The sequence below is a fragment of the Cucurbita pepo genome, chromosome 2 (assembly GCF_057944985.1).
Source record: "Cucurbita pepo subsp. pepo isolate OVF chromosome 2, ASM5794498v1, whole genome shotgun sequence".
Taxonomy (NCBI): domain Eukaryota; kingdom Viridiplantae; phylum Streptophyta; class Magnoliopsida; order Cucurbitales; family Cucurbitaceae; genus Cucurbita; species Cucurbita pepo.
The window spans coordinates 2969840-2989921 of record NC_141799.1 but is presented as its reverse complement, the minus strand read 5'-3'; the positions used below and the strand labels follow the sequence as shown (position 1 = coordinate 2989921).

Sequence of the window (20082 nt, the reverse complement as noted above, 5' to 3'; positions counted from 1 at the left end):
TTAGAACCCCTTTTTTAGGGTGAGATTAGGATAGGGTTTATGGGATATGCAATTAGGGTTAAAAAAGTAATTATAGTTTATTTATTTTTGCAAAACCGCGTCTTTTTATAATGAATAATCTCCATTTGGTTTGGTCTGCCACTCATTGCTTAATTAAATACTCTTACCTCATTGTCCCATAGTTAGCTGTTGTTGCTGTTTTTTTTGCTTACATCACATATAATACAAAATTCAATTTTTCAAAAACTCTCTGTCCCCGTTTTCTAAAATTTTTTCTTCTTAAACCGGAGCTAGAGACTCGAGCATACGTTACTGGGTCGTAGGCGACGCAAGAACAAATTGACTTAGCTCACTTGTTGCTGGGAAGTGAGTGCTGCACAATTACAAATTCACTGCTTTTTTTTTACATTATTTGGAATGTTTTGAATCTTTCATCGTTCGTTTAAGCTTATTGATGCTGATTCATCGAACCCGTATAAAATTTTTTATCTAAAAATACTTTATATTAGCGAGAGGGTCGTTGGGTCGTGTGAGAAAGTCGATAGAGAAAAATGGGTCGATAAAAGAAATGAAAGGTGAAAAAGTGGTTAATTAAGAGTTGGTTAAGGAATGATAATGAAAACGCCAACCTACCTTTCTTGTCACCAACCAACTCTTTTGAATCATTTGAATCATTTTCCAATCATTCATTTTAATCTTATAAACACATTCAATAACGGCCCAAATCCACCGCTAGCCGATATGGTCTATTTTGGGCTTTTCTTTTCGTTCGAGCTTCCTCTCAAGGGTTTAAAACGCGTCTACTGTGGAAAGGTTTCATACCCTATAAAGGGTTCTCCTCCCCCAACCAACGTGAAACGACATATGTCACATACACTTAATCTATAACGTTCGTTATTTACATTTTTTTTTAAAAAAAATTTAAATCTATTTTTTGTTTGTATAAATTATTACATATTTAATGAAAATTCTTTAACCCAACAAAAATAAATGTAACAATAAAATTTATTAAAAGTAGTGTTTTGGGAAAGAAAATTGAGATAAAAAAAGAAAACAAAATGACAAAAAAATGGTTACTTTTTTAAAAGTATAACTATTCCAATAAACTTATGATCGGGATTAAATTATAAGTTTAGTTTTAAATTTTTAAGTTCCGGTCTAAATATTTAACAGTGGTGTTCATTTGACACGAGAATTCAATCAACTTAGACTAACTAACCCAAATTATAAAGACGGGATTGAATTAGATTTTTTTTTCAATTTGGGACGGGTTGAATTTTTTAAACCCAAAAAAAATTCTGGCCAAATGACCAATTAAAAAATAGGGTTATAACCCAACTTAACTCACCCTACTTTTAAGATTATTATGAAAATTAAAAATATTTAATTTAGTTATTAACGTAACAGGTAAATAAATAGAATTTTTTTAAATAATTAAAAAATAAGAACAATCTAACAACCCAAAAATAAGAACTGCTCAAGTCACCAACCTACCAACCCAACAACCATCCTATTATATATATATATATATATATATATATATATATATATATATATATTTGTCGGATAAGATTATTAAATTTTAATTGTGAGTGGTAAGGATTAAAAAGTAAATAAAAAATGATTAAAAATGATAATTTGAGCAATAGACAAAAAGCTGAAAATAAAAGCTTACAAATTGAAAATACAAAAAATAGAAATAGACAAAAACCAAAAGCTTACAATTTTGAAAATACAAAAAGAAAAAAAAAATTAAAAAAAAAAAAAAAAGAAAAAAAAAAAGAAAAGAAAAGTATGTATGGATGGACTCACTTTTTTGAAATTTATATTACACTATTCGAGCACGCGGTAGATTGCATTCACTCGATAAAGCAATGGGAGACCATAATTTTAGTCAAGCGCCGAGTGGGCACTGGGCACTGTGGTGAGTGCCACAACCCCCCAAACAACGCAATCAAAAGCCGACGCCACCTAAAGCAACAGCGATCAACACTGCCATAAAAAACAATTATGGGTTTCTAATACTGATGTGAAAATCGAGATTTTGTAGCTCCCCTTTGTGTTTGTGTCCGCTGCTTTTAAGAATTTTCTCCTCACCCAATCTCTCCTCATTCACATCTCTCAATCTTCCCTTCTCTTTCGCTCTTTCCTTTTAATTTCTCCATACCATTTTCATTTTATAGTGTTCTACTCACAATCCTGTCGTCCGGTTCTGGATTTTCGCTTTCTGATTCTCTGTTGCTGAAGCCGCCATTTGGGTTTTTGTTTTTTTGGATGATTATGGCGGAGGTGTGTGTTATATGACTTGGTGGAGGGTGGAAGGGAGGGAGTTTCTGATTGTTTGCAACTCTTCTTGGATATAAAGCGTCTTTGCTTTCTGGTAATTTTGATTGCTCTTTCTTTATGGTGGGTTTTTTTTTGTCCTCCAATTTGATGCCTGAAAGGTGTTTGTTGTTTTGCCTCTGTGGGAATTTCAAGCGGGGATGATGGCTGTGACCTCCAGCTGCAAGGATGCTGCTAGCATGGATAATGGCAAATATGTTAGGTACACACCTGAGCAAGTCGAAGCTCTTGAGAGGCTTTATTATGATTGCCCAAAACCCAGTTCTATGCGCCGCCAGCAGCTCATCAGGGAGTGCCCAATTCTCTCCAATATCGAACCCAAGCAGATCAAAGTTTGGTTCCAAAATCGGAGGTATTGTTTCTAATCATTTCTTTTTCTGAAACATCCAAAATTTTGTTCCTGGAACAGAGGATTCATTTGGGTTTCTCACGCGTTTTTTTGTTACTGCTCAGATGTAGAGAGAAACAGAGGAAGGAATCATCACGCCTGCAGACTGTGAACAGGAAGCTGACGGCTATGAATAGACTCCTAATGGAGGAAAATGATAGGCTGCAGAAACAGGTGTCACAGCTTGTGTATGAGAACAGCTATTTTCGTCAACAGACCCAGAATGTAAGAACTTGCTTTGCTTAACTTTCCTCCATGAATTTCTACATGAGATTTTAGGACGATGATCCCTGATTTCACTTCGTTGAAACAAGAATGAGTTTTTTTTATCAGCTGAATGAAATGAAAGCTTCTTTGTTAGTGAGTAATATAATTGTTTTGGTAATTTCTTCATTTTGCAGGCGACCCTAGCCACCACTGACACGAGTTGTGAGTCAGTGGTTACAAGTGGTCAACAGAATTTGACCCCGCCGCATCCTCCAAAGGATGCCAGTCCCGCAGGGTTAGTAGAATTGGCTCTTCTTCATGTGCATTCCCTTTGATTCTTTCCTTTTGTTCTTGTGTTTTTTTGTTCTTCTATAGTCCTGATATTAGAAATTGTCTCTGTTATATGCTTTCTGAGAATTTGGGTTTTGCATATTTCCTAGACTTTTGTCCATTGCGGAGGAGACTTTAGCAGAGTTTCTTTCAAAGGCTACTGGAACTGCTGTGGAGTGGGTCCAAATGCCTGGGATGAAGGTTACTTCCTCTTTTTGCTTTATTCTTCAATCTGTATAAACATTGAATCTTTTTCTGCTGTCATTATAGTTAAACAACAGAAACTTTGATAACGTTCTAAGCAACATGCCAAAGTCTATTACCTCGATCATTGAGAGCTTTTGAGAATTGTTCTCTGTTGTCTATTAGAAACTTTGATAATGTTCTAAGCAACTGCTCAGCAAGATCATGCTTTTTTTTTTTTTTTTTTTTTTTTGAAAATGATAACAAAAGGACAGGGAACAAGAGAAAACAAGTATTAATCTTTCTTGGAAGGCAAATTTCTAATAGTAAACTTTAAATTATCTGAGGATAAAGGTTTCAAGTGATATACAAATCTCTTTTATTGTTCTCAAAATTTCTTACCTTTCTAAATATCTGTTCTGAGCAGCCTGGTCCGGATTCCATTGGAATCGTTGCTATTTCTCATGGCTGCACTGGAGTTGCAGCTCGTGCGTGTGGACTTGTGGGTCTTGAACCTACAAGAGTAAGTGCTTCTAAACTGAACTTAAGTATTTGTCCGATGTAGCATGAAGTATGAGTATATATCATTTATATTGTTCTATGAAGGTGGCTGAAATTCTTAAAGATTGGCCTTCTTGGTATCGCGATTGCCGTGCTGTTGACGTTCTAAACGCCCTATCTACTGGAAATGGAGGAACCATTGAGCTTCTTTATATGCAGGTAGGCTACTACTTGATAGCGGATTGTTTATATCAGTTTTGTAGATATGCAACAAAATATGCAAATCAAAGAAACTTCTGTTGATTTAATGTCAGCTCTATGCGCCTACTACTCTGGCACCTGCTCGTGATTTCTGGCTGCTGCGATACACATCTGTTTTGGAGGATGGTAGTCTTGTGGTATGAGAAAGCCTCGCTTTGGAAATTGCTTCTGCTGCTTTGATTCACTCTAAATTTGTAGCTGATATGCTTGTCTTATGCACTTTAGGTATGTGAAAGATCTCTTAACAATACTCAGAATGGTCCAAGTATGCCTCCAGTACAAAACTTTGTAAGAGCAGAAATGCTACCTAGTGGATATTTGATAAGACCTTGTGAAGGCGGTGGATCAATAATTCATATAGTTGATCACATGGATTTAGATGTATGTTCTTCTGCTCTCTATTTAAAGCACAGTCTTTCTTAGCCTCAGATGTCCAAATTTGTAATTGTATCCATTATTTACTTGAACATAGCCTTGGAGCGTGCCTGAAGTGTTGCGGCCATTATACAAGTCATCTACTCTGCTTGCTCAGAAGAACACAATGGCAGTAAGTCCTTTAAAATTGGAAATTGAAAGTTCAAGTAACTTTGAATATTATATCACCTTATGTATCTATAAACTTTCATTGTTTTGGATCAGGCATTACGCTTGTTGAGACAGATTTCACAAGAAGTTTCTCAACCAAATGGTACTGGTTGGGGAAGACGACCTGCTGCTCTTCGCGCTCTTAGTCAGAGATTGAGCAGGTAAATATGATTTCGGCTCGAGAGCACCCGTCCTAGCTGCTGCTACTTTTTGTTTTGAATTGCAATAAATGGATTTTGCTCTGCAGAGGTTTCAACGAAGCAGTAAACGGGTTTACAGATGAGGGATGGTCTTTGTTAGAAAACGACGGCATTGATGATGTTACACTTCTTGTAAACATGTCTAATGGCAAGACAATGATGGGTGCAAATATTTCATATAATAATGGCTTTCCATCTATGAGCAACGCAGTGCTTTGTGCCAAAGCATCGATGTTATTACAGGTAAATATTTTGCTTGTTGGCTGAGATCTAAGCGATGATGCGCAATTGAAAAGGTTCTATTTTATAATATATAAACGCCTTCTACCAGTTCATCAGTCAAATTAGGAAATTCTCTTTTTCAACTTGTGCCATCCTTTCTATTTCTTGCTTCATTTCTTATAGGTTATTTGTGATCCCACATCGGTTGGGGAGGAGAATGAAACATTATTTATAAGGGTGTGGAAACCTTTTCCTAACAGACGCGTTTTAAAAACCTTGAGGGGAAGTCCGAAAGAGAAAGCACAAAAAGGACAATATCTGCTAGGGGTGGGCTTAGGCTGTTACAAATGGTATTAGAGCCAGACACCGGGCGATGTGCCAGCGAAAAGGCTGAGCCCCGAAGGAGGTGGACTGCTGGGTCCCACATCTCTTGGAGAAGAGAACGAGTGCCAGCGAGGACGTTGGCCCCGAAAGGGGGTGGATTGTGAGATCCCACATCGGTTGGGGAGGAGAACGAAACATTCTTTATAAGGGTGTGGAAACCTCTTTCTAGCAAACGCGTTTTAAAAACCTTGAGGGGAAGTCCGAAAGGGAAAGTCCAAAAAGGACAATATCTGCTAGTGGTGACCATCATCTGATAATGTTAAACAAGGACATGACACTAGTTTGATGGAAATGAAGTGATCTTTTAAGAAATAAAAATCCAACTGCATATGGTTAACCCCAACAACTGACCATGACATTGTGTTAGCTAGTAATCTTACCAAGTCTATGCATAACCTCCTTCGGAAGCTTTTCTTCTTGTTATATTCTTGCTTTCTTTTCTATTTTGTAGAATGTCACTCCAGCAATGCTCATTAGGTTCTTGAGAGAACACCGGTCAGAATGGGCAGACACCAGTATTGATGCTTACTCAGCTGCAGCAATTAAGACTGGTCAGTGTGGTTTACCAGGGTCTCATGCTGGAACTTTTGGGGGTCAGGTCACTCTTCCCTTGGCACAAACGGTTGAGCATGAAGAGGCAAGTACCAAATTATTTCCCATGGCGTCCTTATGGATAAACTTATCCTATTGAACTACTTTGCTTTGCAACTTCAAAATATTGATTCAAAATTTCTTACTGGAAACAGTTTATGGAAGTTCTTAAATTTGAAAACGTGGGCCACTATAGGGATGATATGCTCATGTCTGGTGACATCTTCCTCCTCCAAGTAAGCAGTCTTTTCTTTAATTATATGAATAAATATGAACTTGCATGCATATATTCTTCAGTTAAGAAGATGAAAAATGATTATCAAGCTCGAATCTTCCTTATATTATAAAGCTTGGATGGATAATTGTAGTGTAAATCTCAAATCTATGTTGTCACTGACCATTGCAGCTTTGCAATGGCGTGGAAGAGAATGCAGTAGGAACTTCTGCTGAACTCATCTTTGCTCCCATTGATGCCTCTTTTTCTGATGATGCACCCATTTTAGCATCTGGCTTCCGCATCATCCCTCTTGATTCTGGAATGGTAAATACTTAATATCAATGTCCATTTCTTTTCCTCCCTGTTCTATGCATTTGATCTTGCTTCATTTTATACATTTGCTAATGCTGCAGGATGCTTCAAGTCCAAACCGCACGCTTGATCTTGCTTCAGCTCTTGATGTCGGACCGGCAGGGAATAGAGCTGCTGGTGATTATGCTTGTCAATCAGGAAAATCCAAATCTGTGATGACAATTGCATTCCAATTTGTATTTGATGTTCATCTTCAAGATAATGTAGCAGCAATGGCACGGCAGTATGTCCGAAGCATTATAGCATCTGTTCAGAAAGTGGCACTGGCTCTTTCCCCTTCGAATGTTGGTCCTCATGCTAACCTTCAGACACCAGCTGGTGCTCCTGAAGCACAAACACTTGCTCGTTGGATCTGTCAAAGCTATAGGTACTGAAGAAACTCTTAGCTGGACATATTATCTTTGTTATTTTACTGTTCGTAGGATTCCAAATTTACTGTATCCTTCCCTACAGGTGCTACATGGGCATGGACTTACTGAAAAATGAAGGAAGAGAACCCATTCTCAAATCCCTTTGGCATCACTTAGATGCAGTCATGTGCTGCTCTTTAAAGGTATGATGAACATGTATGGTACCTCTTTTCCAACAATAACTTCATTAAGATACATGAAAGATTAAAAAAATGTTCAGAACCAAGGTCTGATGAACATGTTAGAAATCACGACTCTCTACAATGGTATAATATTGTCCACTTTGAGCATAGGCTCTCATAGCTTTGCTTTTGGTTTCACCAAAATGCCTCATTCCAATAGAGATAGTATTCCTTACATGATCAGCCTCTCAATTAGCTGACGTGAGACTCCTCTCTGAATAGAATATGATACCTCTTTTCTAACAATAACTTCATTAAGATACATGCAGGTCCTACATTCCTTAGATTTAAACATTTGAGCATGTCATGATCATAATTTGCCTGATTCTTCAGTTGTCTCTACAATTTCTCTTACATGAAGTAATACCCTCTTCTATGAACATGTAGGCTTTGCCAAATTTTACATTTGCAAATCAATCTGGGCTTGACATGCTTGAGACAACCTTGGTGGCTCTGCAAGACATTACTCTAGAGAAGATTTTTGATGACAATGGAAAGAAAACTTTAGACACAGAGTTCCCACGGATAATGCAGCAGGTATAGATAACAAATCCTTGTGCAATGTCTTACTGATCATACTCTTTTGGAACATGATTTCAAACAGTTGAGTATCAATGTTTTGTGTGCTATGTTAGGGGTTCCTTTGTCTTCAAGGGGGTGTATGCTTATCAAGCATGGGAAGGGCAGTGTCATATGAGAAAGCTGTGGCTTGGAAGGTTTTGAATGAAGAAGAAAACGCTCACTGTATTTGTTTCATGTTTATGAACTGGTCCTTTGTTTGAAACACGCTTAGTCAGGTAGTAGGAATATGACAAATAGGCTAGATCAGATTTTCCTGTAAGATCTCAGAAACAATGAAAATAACCAAGAACTAAATGAACGAGCATATTGCCCCTAATGGCTCTTTTCGCCCCTTTTGCTGCTTATCCTAATCATTTAGTTCACTTGTCGTTCTTGACCTGTGTAGCAGTCCAAGCCCACCACTAACAAATATTGTCCGCTTTGGGCTTTCCCTTTCAGGCTTCCCCTCACAGTTTTAAAACGTGTCTGCTAGGGAGAGGTTTTCACACCCTTATAAAAAATGCTTCATTCTCCTCTCCAACCAATGTGGGATCTCACAATTCACCTCCCTTCGGGGCCCAGTGTCCTCGCTAGCACTTGTTCCTTCTCCAATCGATGTGGGACCCCCAAATCCACACCCTTTTAGGGCCTAGTGTCCTAGCTAGCATACCGCCTCCCCCTTTTGGGACTCAGCCTCCTCGCTGGCACATCGCCCAGTGTCTGGCTCTAATACCATTTGTAACAGCCCAAGTCCATTGCTAGCAGATATTGTCCGCTTTGAGCTTTCCCTTTCGAGTTTCCCCCCACAGTTTTAAAACGTGTTTGCTAGGGAGAAGTTTTCACACCCTTATAAAGAATGTTTCGTTCTCCTCCCAACCAATGTAGGATCTCACAGCCTGTAACGAGAAAAGATAAGATCAGAACTTTGATCTCTGACTTCATCCACCAACCCACCCACCCACATAATTCCCACTATCCTCACTCATTGAGCTGCTTCTAGTCATAGAGAGTAAGGTCTTAAAGAAAGCCTTGTTTAGGGTAATATAAAAAGCAAACTTCTTTACCTCTCTACTTTTGTCTCTGCTTTCCTGAGTTCAACTGATATTTCATTTGAAATCAGAACTGTGCTTATCCCTTTCTTTTCCTTTATGGAATCTGGTGGGGAGCATAAGAAGACATGGAAGGTCATTTGCCTCGTTTCTTCTGCACTTTTATCCACCTTAATGTCAAAGAGATCAGACCTTAACTTCTTTTCATGGCTATCCATTTCTCTAACCTTCTAATCTCTTGACATGGACCCCAAAATTTCATTGAAAAAGGGTAGAAAATTTGATATTCTTTCAGCTGACCAGTCATTTGCTGACACACAAAGCATTTGGGCTGTAAGTTCACGACACAGAGCTTCTTTTTCTGTTTTGAATTTTGGAAGAAGAAGTCTCTTTCAGCTCAGTTTGCTCCCATTCTATAAGGCCCTGTTGTCAAGACAAGATAATGGCGATGGGGCTGAAGAGATGTTTGAATGCAGCACTCACCCAATCTATCATTGATTCTTATTTGGACTTTGATGTCTCTTCTTCCCTCTAAAGCTATTCTTTCTGAAGTGGGTCAGTAAAATTCTCTCACCCACCCACCCACTTCCCACCATCACCATGCCCATTCATGTTTATCTTGTTCACTATAGACCATTGATTGAATAGCAGCACATTAACAAACTGATAGGAATGGCTATTAGCACATAGAATTAGAGCATTAAGATCAATGTTCTAAATGTCGATGTTGCGAGTCTTGGTTCCTATTTCAAGATTGTTAGTGTTGTGTAGAGCTGTGAGATCCTACATTGGTTAGAGAGGAGAACAAAACATTCCTTACAAGGGTGTGGAAACCTCTCCCTAACGGACGTGTTTTAAAACTTTGAGGGAAAGCTCGAAAGGGAAATCCCAAAGAGAACAGTATTTGCTAGCGGTGGACTTGGACTGTTACAAATGGTATCAAAGCTAGACATCAAGTAGTGTGCCAGCGAGGATGCTGGGCCCTCAAGAGGGGTGGATTGTGAGATCCCACATCGGTTGGAAATGGAAACAAAACATTTTTTACAAGGGTGTGGAAACCTTTTCCTAACGAACGTGTTTTAAAACCTTGAGGGGAAGCCCGGAAGGAAAAGCCCAAAGAAAACAGTATCTGCTAGCGGTGGACTTGGACTATTACAAATGGTATCAGAGCTAGACATCAGGCAGTGTGCCAGCAAGGACGCTAGGCCCTCAAGAGGGGCGGATTGTGAGATCCCACATCGGTTGGAAATGGAAACGAAACAGTTCTTACAAGGGTGTGGAAACCTCTCCCCAACGAACGCGTTTTCAAACCTGGAAAGCCCAAAGAAGACTATAACTACTAGTGGTGGACTTAGGCTGTTACAAGAGGTGTATTGTTACTTTATAACACATGTTGTACAATACTCACTTGTTATGATTTTAGTGAGCGAGTCACTTCACACTAAACGTGAGATCCCACATTGGTTGGAGAGGGGAACGAAGCATTCTTTATAAGAGTATGAAAACCTCTTCCCAACATACACATCTTAACACCGTGAGGCTGACAACGATACGTAACGGGTTCAAAAGGCAGCCATATATACAAAGAAAGCAAGAGAAGAAGCAAACAAAAACAGTCTAAATCTGCAAAGAAAAACCAAAAGAAGAGAAGAGAAGAGAATGTTTTGATCTATCTGAAGCCATTGATGAGTTTGAAGAAGAAAGAGGGTAAGAAGAGGAAGAAAGGCAAAGAAAGAGGCTTTTTCATGGTCTCCAAGGAGTATGATTGGAGGTATCAGTTTGTTTTTGAGGCTTTTAAGATGAAACCCACTTGACATATGATATCATATGCATTCTGCCACCAAAATCTAGCTGTGTTTGCTCCTCACAATGTCAGCTATTTTAGATGTTTGTGTTTATACTCTTCTTTTGTGGCCGAATCTTCCATGTATGTGAATATCACCTTCTCATAATAATCATAATCATAACCCACCAAAAAGTTGAAAAAGTAACACAGAGTCCTAAGCAGCTAGAGAAGAACATCATTATGCAGTCTATGCCAATGCCTTTGTGGCTGCGCTTTCCTGCATACAAACCACATCTCCCTTTTGCATATCTCATGATCTTTGCTTTCTTTTGACCTTATCAATTGGTTTCTTAACCTTTCTTTTTAGTGTTGTTAGTTTAATGAACTTGAAAGATTAGCATATGCACCAATGTGATGATATGATCATTTTGGTTTTGGTGAGGTTCAGATTAATATATGTGTAACAGCACCGGCAGATATTGTCTTTTTTGGATTTTCCTTTCTGGGCTTTCTCTTAATGTCTTAAAACGCGTTTGTTAGGAAAAGGTTTCCACACCCTTGTAAGGAATGCTTCGTTTCGTTCCCCTCTTCAACCAATGTGGGATCTCACAATCCACCTCCTTTAGGGGCCCAACGTCCTTGCTGATACATCGCCTTGTGTCTCGCTCTAATACCATTTGTAACAGTCCAAGCTCACTACTAGCAGATATTGTCCTCTTTGGGCTTTCCCCTCAAGGTTTTAAAACGCGTCTGTTAGGGAGAGGTTTCCACACCCTTACAAGGAATGCTTCGTTTTCTTCCCCTCTCCAACCAATGTGGGATCTCACAATCCACCCTCCTTGGAGGCCCAACGTCCTTGCTGACACATCGCTCGTCTGGCTCTAATACCATTTGTAACAGCCCAAGTCTACTACTAACAGATATTGTCCTCTTTGGGTTTTCCTTCAAGGTTTTAAAACGTGTATGCTAGGGAGAGTCCACACCCTTGTAAGGAATGCTCGTTTCGTTTCCCTCTCTAACCAATGTGAGATCTCACAATCCACCCCCCTTGGGGGTCCAACGTTCTTGCTGACATATTGCTCGATGTTTGGCTCTAATACCATTTGTAACAACCCAAGCCTACTACTAATATATATTATCCTCTTTGGGTTTTCCCCTCAAGGTTTTAAAACACGTATGCTAGGGAGAAGTTTCCACACCCTTATAAGAAATGCTTTGTTCCGTTCCTTTCTCTAACCAATATGTGATCTCACAATCCACTCACCTTTGAGACCCTGCATCCTCGTTGGCACCAGCTCGAAGTCCTTTGGTGTCTACCAATAGAGCTATACTATGGATATTTACCACAACTACACTTTTGATACTCACAACTTTTCTGTTCGACATCTAAGAATTCTTCGACATGACTTTGATACTATTTGTTAGAACAACAAACCTCTACAATGGTACAATATTGTCCACTTTAAACATAAATTTTCAAGTTCGACCTCGTATCAACATAGATAGTGTCTCTTCCTTATATATCCATACATACATTGAAAACCCCACTTGTTGTACACTAACATGAAATAATAATAATAAGATCAACCCAAGTGATCTGATATAAAAAAAAACATCATTAATTTCTCCTCAAAACACCATATAGTTTCCTTAGATTATGTTCACCAATTATGAACAATATGGGAATAAAAGAATGCTGAGCATGGTGTAGAACGTAACTATAAGTTCAGCAGACGAAATTGACCAAAATGGGTCAATCAAATTCAAACCCTTTCACCATTTTTGTGACCAAAATGGGTCAATCAAATTCAAACCCTTTCACCATTTTTGTGACCAAAATGGGTCAATCAAATTCAAACCCTTTCACCATTTTTGTGACCAAAATGGGTCAATCAAATTCAAACCCTTTCACCATTTTTGTGACCAAAATGGGTCAATCAAATTCAAACCCTTTCACCATTTTTGTGACCAAAATGGGTCAATCAAATTCAAACCCTTTCACCATTTTTGTGACCAAAATGGGTCAATCAAATTCAAACCCTTTCACCATTTTTGTGCTAAAGAAACACACACACACACACACACACACACACACACACACACACACACACACACACACACACACACACACACACACACACACACACACACACACACACACAGGGTTTTGAAATGGGAAGATAAAAAGGCATCACCTTTAGTAGAGTGTGGAAAGGCTTTTAGGCTGTGTATGTCGGTGTTGTCGCTGTCGGAGAATTGATTTACCCCATCCCAAAGCGCCGACAATGAGACAAGATTAAAAGATGATCCAAACCCAAACCCAAACCCAAACCCTAAGAGAATCATGTGGTTGAATGTTTTTAAAACCTCCTCTGCCTAATTTTCTGCTAAACTCATTATTTTGTGCTTGTCTTAGGGACATTGTTTACGTACAACTCTGTCTAATTCTCACCTAATATGTCCCGCATGCTGTCGCTAAGACTTGCCCCTCCCGACACCTTCTCTGGGTCCTTTGTGTGCACAACCTGGTTCAATACTAAACACTTGCTTTTTTTTTTAAGGTTAATTAATCATGTCATTATGACTAATGAATTAATTGATGATGTGATATAGACTCGTTTGTAGGGATGTGGGAGAGAGTTGGGAAAAATTTCTCTTAAACCAAATGAAGTCGAGAATGAGGATGACATGCATTCTCCATCCCTAACCTCAGACTCGCTCTAATCCCTGCCTCGCCCTCTCTCGCCTCACTTAGATATATATACACCACCCCGTACCTGCTCTAATCCCCACTTTTCCCCATCTCGTCTCACTTTTATATATATACAACCTCGAACCCACTATAATTCCAGCCTTGTCCCGTCTCGCCTTACTTTTATATATACAACCCCGAACCCACTTTAGTTCCTGTCTTGTCCTGTCTCGCCTCACTTATATATATATACACCACTCCTTACCTGCTCTAATCCTTGCCTTGACCCGTTTCGCTTCACTTTTATATATATACAACCCTGAACCCACTCTAATTCCGGCCTTGTACCGTCTCGCCTCACTTTCATATATACAACCTCAAACCTGCTTTAGTTCTTGTCTTGTCCTGTCTCGCCTCACTTTTATATATATACACCACCTCATACCTACTCTAATTCCCGCCTCGTCCTGTCTCGTCTCACTTTTATATATATATATATATAATCAAATTTGAAGGAAGTTTAATAACCCATATAGTTAATACATATTTGAAGGAAATTGAACTTTTAAATATTAAATTAAAAACTTGAAAAGTAATTGCATAATGATGATTTTAATCTTGACCGTTGGATTGGGAGTACATGTCAAAATCTCCCTTATCCATTTTTTTCTTTTTTTTTTTTTTTGGATTAATCCTATGGAGATTTGCAAATGTAAAATGAGTTTCAAATTAGGACCACCGCCCAAATAAGAATTATTGTGTCCACCATCATCATAGAATTGACCAAATGTAAAATATTCTAGGATTTTAAATTAAATTAAAACTAGAAATATAAGTTTAAATTGCACGGAATCAACTTTGGGAGCGATCTCAAATTCTTTCTGTAAATTTACCTCTCCAACTCGATTTTACAATTTCATTGTCTAAACCTATCTCCGGCTATGTGTCCTTTGGACCCTTTGTTTAGAAGTGGATTGTGAGATTCACATCGATTAGAGATGGGAACAACCTCGATTGGAAAGGCGAACGAGTGTCAGCGAGGAAGTTAGTCTGTGAAGGGAGGTGAATTATGAGATCCCAAATCGGTTGGAGAGAGAAACAAAACATTCTTTACAAGGAAGTGGAAACCTCTTCCTAGTAAACGCGTTTGAAAATCGTGAGGCTAACGACGATACGTAACGAGTCAAAATGGAGAATATCTGTTAGCGTAGGCTTGGATTGTTACAAATTGTATCAGAGCTAGAAACCGGGTGGTGTGCCAGAGAGAACGTTGGGCTCTCAAGGGAGGTGGATTGTGAAATCTCACATCAATTGGAGAGGAAACGAAGCATTTAAAAACCTTGAGGGGAAACCCAATAGAGGAAAACCCAAAGGACAATATCGGGTAGTAGTAGGTTTGGGTGGTTACAAATGGTATCAGAGTCAGACATCATTCGGTGTGTTAGAGAGGATGTTGACCTCAAAGAAAGTGGATTGTGAGATCTCACGTCGGTTGGAGAGAGGAACGAAACATTTTTTATAAGAGTGTGAAAACTTCTCCAACAAACGCGTTTTAAAACCGTGAGGCTAACGGTCATATGTAATGGGCCAAAACGGACAATATCTATTAGCGATGGGCTTGAGCGGTTACACAAAGATTTTCAATCTTAGTGCTCCAAAAAGCTATGCTACATGAACCACTTTCTTAAAGTCTATTTTCTTCGGAGAATACGCCCTACTTACCACTTGACTAATATGGAAAAAACTCTTTACTCTAGAAATAGGTAGGAAAGAAGAATATGCAGAGTGAAAAGAGTTTTCTCATCGTTTAGGGCTCGAGACATGAACTATATTTTTGGTCATTTTTGGTCTCTGACCCCCACCCAAACCCGTCCCACCCCACCTTATATGTATGAACGTAAATAAATATATCCACGTCCTCAATTTTCAAACAAAGATTAATGTGATACATATATCAAAATCGAAACAATAGTAATACAACATGAACGTGAAAATTTCGACACTTTATTATAAATATCCTATCAATCATTTCATTAATTTTGAAATCAATTTAAGATTCAAATTTAGCCCTCAAACGTTACGAGGCATGACCGGGACAGCAAGTTTTAGGTCAACAAAAGTTTAGAACAGCAAGCGGTCCGACAAAGATTGAGCATGGTTTTGTAGGCAACCTCCGAGGACGGCCTCGCCATGGGGTCGTCGGCGGTACAGTCCAGAGCCAAGTTCATAAACCCCACCATCTGGTCCTGCTCGGTGGCGCCGGTAACCGCACCATCAACAACCCACATCTCGGCACGATGATCGGACCGTGCCCATTCCACCACCTCTTGCCGGTGGACGGCCATCTTTCCGGTCAGTAATTGAATAAGAACCAGCCCCAAAGTGTACACATTGCTTTTCTCCGTTATGTCTCCACTTTCCTTTGTCTCTGCCACAAAAAAAGTAGCTTTCTCAGCTCAACGTGCATATGATTATGCATGTGCATGGATCATTATGGCTCAAATTATACGTACCGGGGGCGGCGTAGTGCGGAGAAACGGCGGCGCTGGACAATCCGACAACCAGCCGGGGTTCATATTTTTCATCGACAATGATCTTCTCCGGCGAAAAATTCGCCGCAATTACACCGGGAGAACAGTGGGAGTGCAAGAATTGCAGCCCCCGGGCAATTCCCAGGGCGATGTTACGACGTCGTTCCCAGCTCAAACTCCCAACAATTTGGCTCAAGCGCCGCCCCTGCACATATTCTCGTACCAAATACCCTGTTTTGTCCGACCGACACGCCGCCAACAGCCGTACGATATTAGAAGGCCTAAGCTTCCCCAATTCCGCCGCCTCCCCAATTCCGGCCGATATATTCCCGTTAATTTTCTCCACCACGAATTGAATCTCCGTTTCGTTTGCTTTCCCGGCGGATTGCAGAATGGCGTCCACCGTGACGAATTTGGACGCTTTGGGATCGAACAATTTCAGCTCCCAAATTCCCTCCTCGTTTTGCACTCTTTTCTCTCCCATCCGCTGCTTACGACGGCGTATTCTGACAAAAACCGCCGTCGCCACCACTATCGCCGCCAATATGACCGTAATCCACCACAACTGGCTGTAGCGTCTTTTTTTAACGCCATTTTCGCAAGTGGGTAGATTGCTGCTAATGTCGCCGCCACAGAGGTTGTTCCCGGCGACGGCGGTGCTGTTTATGGCTAAAAAAGCTCCGGTGGACGGCAATCTTCCGTGGAAGTGATTGTGAGAGATATTTATCTGAACGAGCGATGCAGCTCGGGCTAAAACCGGTGGGATTTCGCCGGAGAGTTCGTTTTCCGATAAATCGAGGAAGCTGAGAACCGGAATACGACTGAGAACCGCCGGGATTTCGCCGGTGAGTTTATTGTTACTTAAATCCAAACTCACGAGCTTCTTACATGAAGAGATTTCACCGGGAATTCGACCGGAGAGATAATTGTTGCTCAAATTTAGCTTCATTAGCTCCGGTAAGCTTCCGATACTCTCCGGGACCGAACCCGAAAATTCATTCACCGAGAAATCCAAACTCACGATTTCATTACTCCCGATCAGTTCCGGCAACTCCCCTGAAAACTTATTCCTCGCTAAACTCATCATCTGAAGAGCCGGCAACTCCCATTTCTCGCCGTCGATCCTGCCGGAAAATCGGTTGCCAGAGATATCCAAAAAGTAAAGTAGAGGCAATTTCGTAAATCCCGGACACAATTCGCCGGAGAGACGGTTGTTTTGGAGCCGAACACGCCGTAAACTCCTGCAAAAACAGAGACTCTCTGGAATTTCGCCGTTTAGCGAATTGGAAAACAGGATGAGCTTAAATAAGCGTTTAGAATCACAAATCCCATGTGGGATTTTTCCGGTAAGATAATTAGTTGAAACATCAAGAACAGTGAGATTGTTCTGCGTTCCAAGTAACACCGGAATCTCGCCGGAAAATCCATTAGACCATAACTGAAGGATCTGCAACCGAGACAGAGCAGCCAAAGCTGTTGGAATTTTTCCGGTGAAATTGTTTCGAAACAGATGCAAAATCTCCAAATTCTTCAATTGAATTACGAGCTCCGGAATCTCTCCCGACAGAGAATTATCGCTAACATCGAGAGATATCAAATTCACCAAACTAAAAATCGAAGGAGGAATCGAACCGGAGAGACAATTTTGGTAGAGAAATAGATACTCAAGCTGAGAGAGATTCCCAAACGCCGCCGGAATTCTCCCCGTTAGCTTGTTGTAAACAAGATCAAGATGATTTAAAGAACCCAATTGGCCGAGTTCTTCAGGGATTTCACCGGAAAATTCATTGAAACCCAAATAAACCCATTTCAGCCGCTTCAATCCGGCCAAATCCCTCGGAATTTCTCCGGTGAGTTTATTAGACGCCAATGTCAAAAACTCCAACGAAGAGAGATTCGCAAGGGAATTCGGAATTTCCGAGATTAAAGCATTTCCTCCGAGATCAAGAAACTGAAGATCAAAGAACAATCCGATATCTGTCGGAATTGAACCGGAAATCATGTTGTTGGATAAGTCCAACGTTTGGAGACCATGAACGCCGCCGAAAGGGAGTTTGCCGGTGAGGTTATTGTTGCTCAAATTCAAATGGAGAAGGGAAGAAGAGGCGACAGTGAAGATATTCCGAGGGAGTTCTCCGACGAATTGGTTGTCGGAGAGGTCCAGAATTCGGAGGTTCTGTAGGCGGAAAACAGAGTCGGGAATTACGCCGGTGAGATTCTTACCGGAGAGGTCGACAGAAACGACGGTAGCATTGTCTCCGGTGCATGTGATGCCGTTCCAGTGGCAGACGGGAACGGAGAGATCCCAATTGGAGAGAAGGCGAGATGGGTCTGTGTAAATGGAAGCTTTGAAGGAGAAAAGAAGGTGGGTTTCATGGCGGTGGAGTTGCAGAGCAGTTGAATGCCGATTGAACAGAAACAAGACGAAGAAGAAGAAGAAGAATCTTATGGGTCTTCTCTTCCCCATGAATTAATTAGCAGCAGCAGCAGCTAGGGTTTGGATTCGATCGATTTGGTTTCAGTTTCAAGCTTTAGTTCATCTGTTCATGTCCTGAAATAACCCATATATAATATAACACCCAATTTTTTTATTTTTTTTTTCCTTTTCAAAAAAATGAAACTATTATTACAGTCAAACTCCATGAAAACTTTATACTAAAAAAAGTAATCAATATTTTTTTTTAATAAAACTTTGTATTAAAAAAATAGACGTCATCATTTGATGTGAGAATGGGACGGACTTGAACTATCTAACCCAAACTACAAAATGTTAGATTTTTTTTTTTTTTCGATCTGGGTCGGATTAAATTTTTGAAAATTTGAAAATTTCGGTCTATTTGTAGGTTACATTTTTTTTATCACGTGGTCGAAGATAGAGTTAGAACTCTACCGTAGTTTTAAAGTTATTATGAAGACTAAGAATAGATGTTTGATTTTGAAGTTTTATGTGATTTTAGTTATTAATTTAATATGTATTGTAGATAAATATGTTTTTTAAAATAGTAATAATATATATATAAATAACCCGACAATCCAACCATGATGCTTAAGCTACATGTATTACTGTACTTCCGCTTGACACTTGTTTGTGATGATAAATGGCTTATATGGCCGTGACCTTCTCTTGAATTCTCATAACTTTTGTGATGGACTTACTACGATGCTTTTAGGAACTCAATTTGAAAGAGGGCTGAGTTGAGTTATGAACTCTATTCGGGTTGCTCGGGTTATTAACGAGGAGGTTCAAAATAAATTCTCCTAATCGCACGCATTTGCCACTCATGTTCCACTTATTTACAACTTTAGGACTCCTCCATGCATTACAATTAATCACGGGTTTATTGTTTGTTAATCACAGATTAACATTAAAAATATCAAAAATTAAAATCCTTAATTTTAAAAAATAAATAAATAAAAAAGGGGGAATTTTGGGAGTTTAAAGGGAAAAGAAAAAAGTGGTTTGTCTTTACATAGAAGCAATTAGCATATAATGGAATATACAGTGTATGGTCCTTTTCATTCCCACCATGCCTTTTTTTTTTTTTTTTTTTTTTTTTTTTTTTTTTTTTTTATTAATATAAACTGTATTATTATTATTATACTATATGCTTTTTTCTCTTATTTTATAATCTTAAACTTTACTCCTTTAATTTATGCCTATCTTCTTTCCTTGGAATAATGCACATTTTTTAAATTTATATATTATTTTACTTTATCTTATAAACTATACATTATTTTTAAATGCTACTTTAACTGATACTAACGATAAATGATAGTAACTTTGAATATAAGATAACTAAGAAAGACTTACAAGAATTGAACGTCATTACCCATATCAATAAGGTGCACTCTTGAATATGAGGCGTTATATAAAATTTAAAAAATTTAAATATCTATTAAACATAAAATTAAAAGTTTTTAAATGTATTAGATGAAGGGTCTCTTATGTGTATATATATGAATGTCGGTGGCTTTGGACCCTACCAAGATTTGTCACGAACCCTATTGGATTAATTTGGTTATAATACAATGTCACATGGAGCACATTAAATTCTCCTACTAAGTATGCATTATATTATGTTCAAAA

General features: G+C 39.2%; 2 protein-coding genes across 2 annotated transcripts; one reads left to right on the top strand and one right to left on the bottom strand.

Moving 5' to 3' along the window:
* The first annotated feature begins 1898 nt into the window (after positions 1-1898).
* HB-8 (homeobox-leucine zipper protein ATHB-8) lies at positions 1899-8274 on the top strand. Its single transcript, XM_087121330.1, has 19 exons — positions 1899-2380; positions 2479-2695; positions 2797-2956; positions 3133-3233; positions 3379-3469; positions 3879-3974; positions 4058-4171; positions 4267-4350; positions 4439-4594; positions 4686-4760; positions 4853-4959; positions 5046-5241; positions 6056-6241; positions 6351-6431; positions 6602-6736; positions 6826-7151; positions 7238-7337; positions 7764-7913; positions 8012-8274. The coding sequence occupies exons 2-19, from the start codon at positions 2484-2486 to the stop codon at positions 8156-8158; spliced, it is 2517 nt and encodes an 838-aa protein (XP_086977456.1). The 5' UTR covers positions 1899-2380; positions 2479-2483; the 3' UTR covers positions 8159-8274.
* Positions 8275-15387: 7113 nt separating this feature from the next.
* LOC111787732 (uncharacterized) lies at positions 15388-18564 on the bottom strand. The gene is made up of 2 exons (XM_023667770.2): positions 15978-18564; positions 15388-15892 (listed from the first exon to the last, which is right to left on the bottom strand). The coding sequence occupies exons 1-2, from the start codon at positions 18460-18462 to the stop codon at positions 15570-15572; spliced, it is 2808 nt and encodes a 935-aa protein (XP_023523538.2). The 5' UTR covers positions 18463-18564; the 3' UTR covers positions 15388-15569.
* Between the last annotated feature and the right edge of the window lie 1518 nt (positions 18565-20082).

Bases quoted from the DNA above. Each gene is read 5' to 3' on its own strand.
- HB-8 (XM_087121330.1), top strand. From the start codon at position 2,484: ATGATGGCTGTGACCTCCAGCTGCAAGGATGCTGCTAGCATGGATAAT. The intron at 4,172-4,266 runs GTAGGCTACTAC...ATTTAATGTCAG, and splicing joins TTGAGCTTCTTTATATGCAG to CTCTATGCGCCTACTACTCT. The intron at 6,737-6,825 runs GTAAATACTTAA...CTAATGCTGCAG, and splicing joins TCCCTCTTGATTCTGGAATG to GATGCTTCAAGTCCAAACCG.
- LOC111787732 (XM_023667770.2), bottom strand. From the start codon at position 18,462: ATGGGGAAGAGAAGACCCATAAGATTCTTCTTCTTCTTCTTCGTCTTG. The intron at 15,893-15,977 runs GTACGTATAATT...TTTTTGTGGCAG, and splicing joins TCCGCACTACGCCGCCCCCG to AGACAAAGGAAAGTGGAGAC.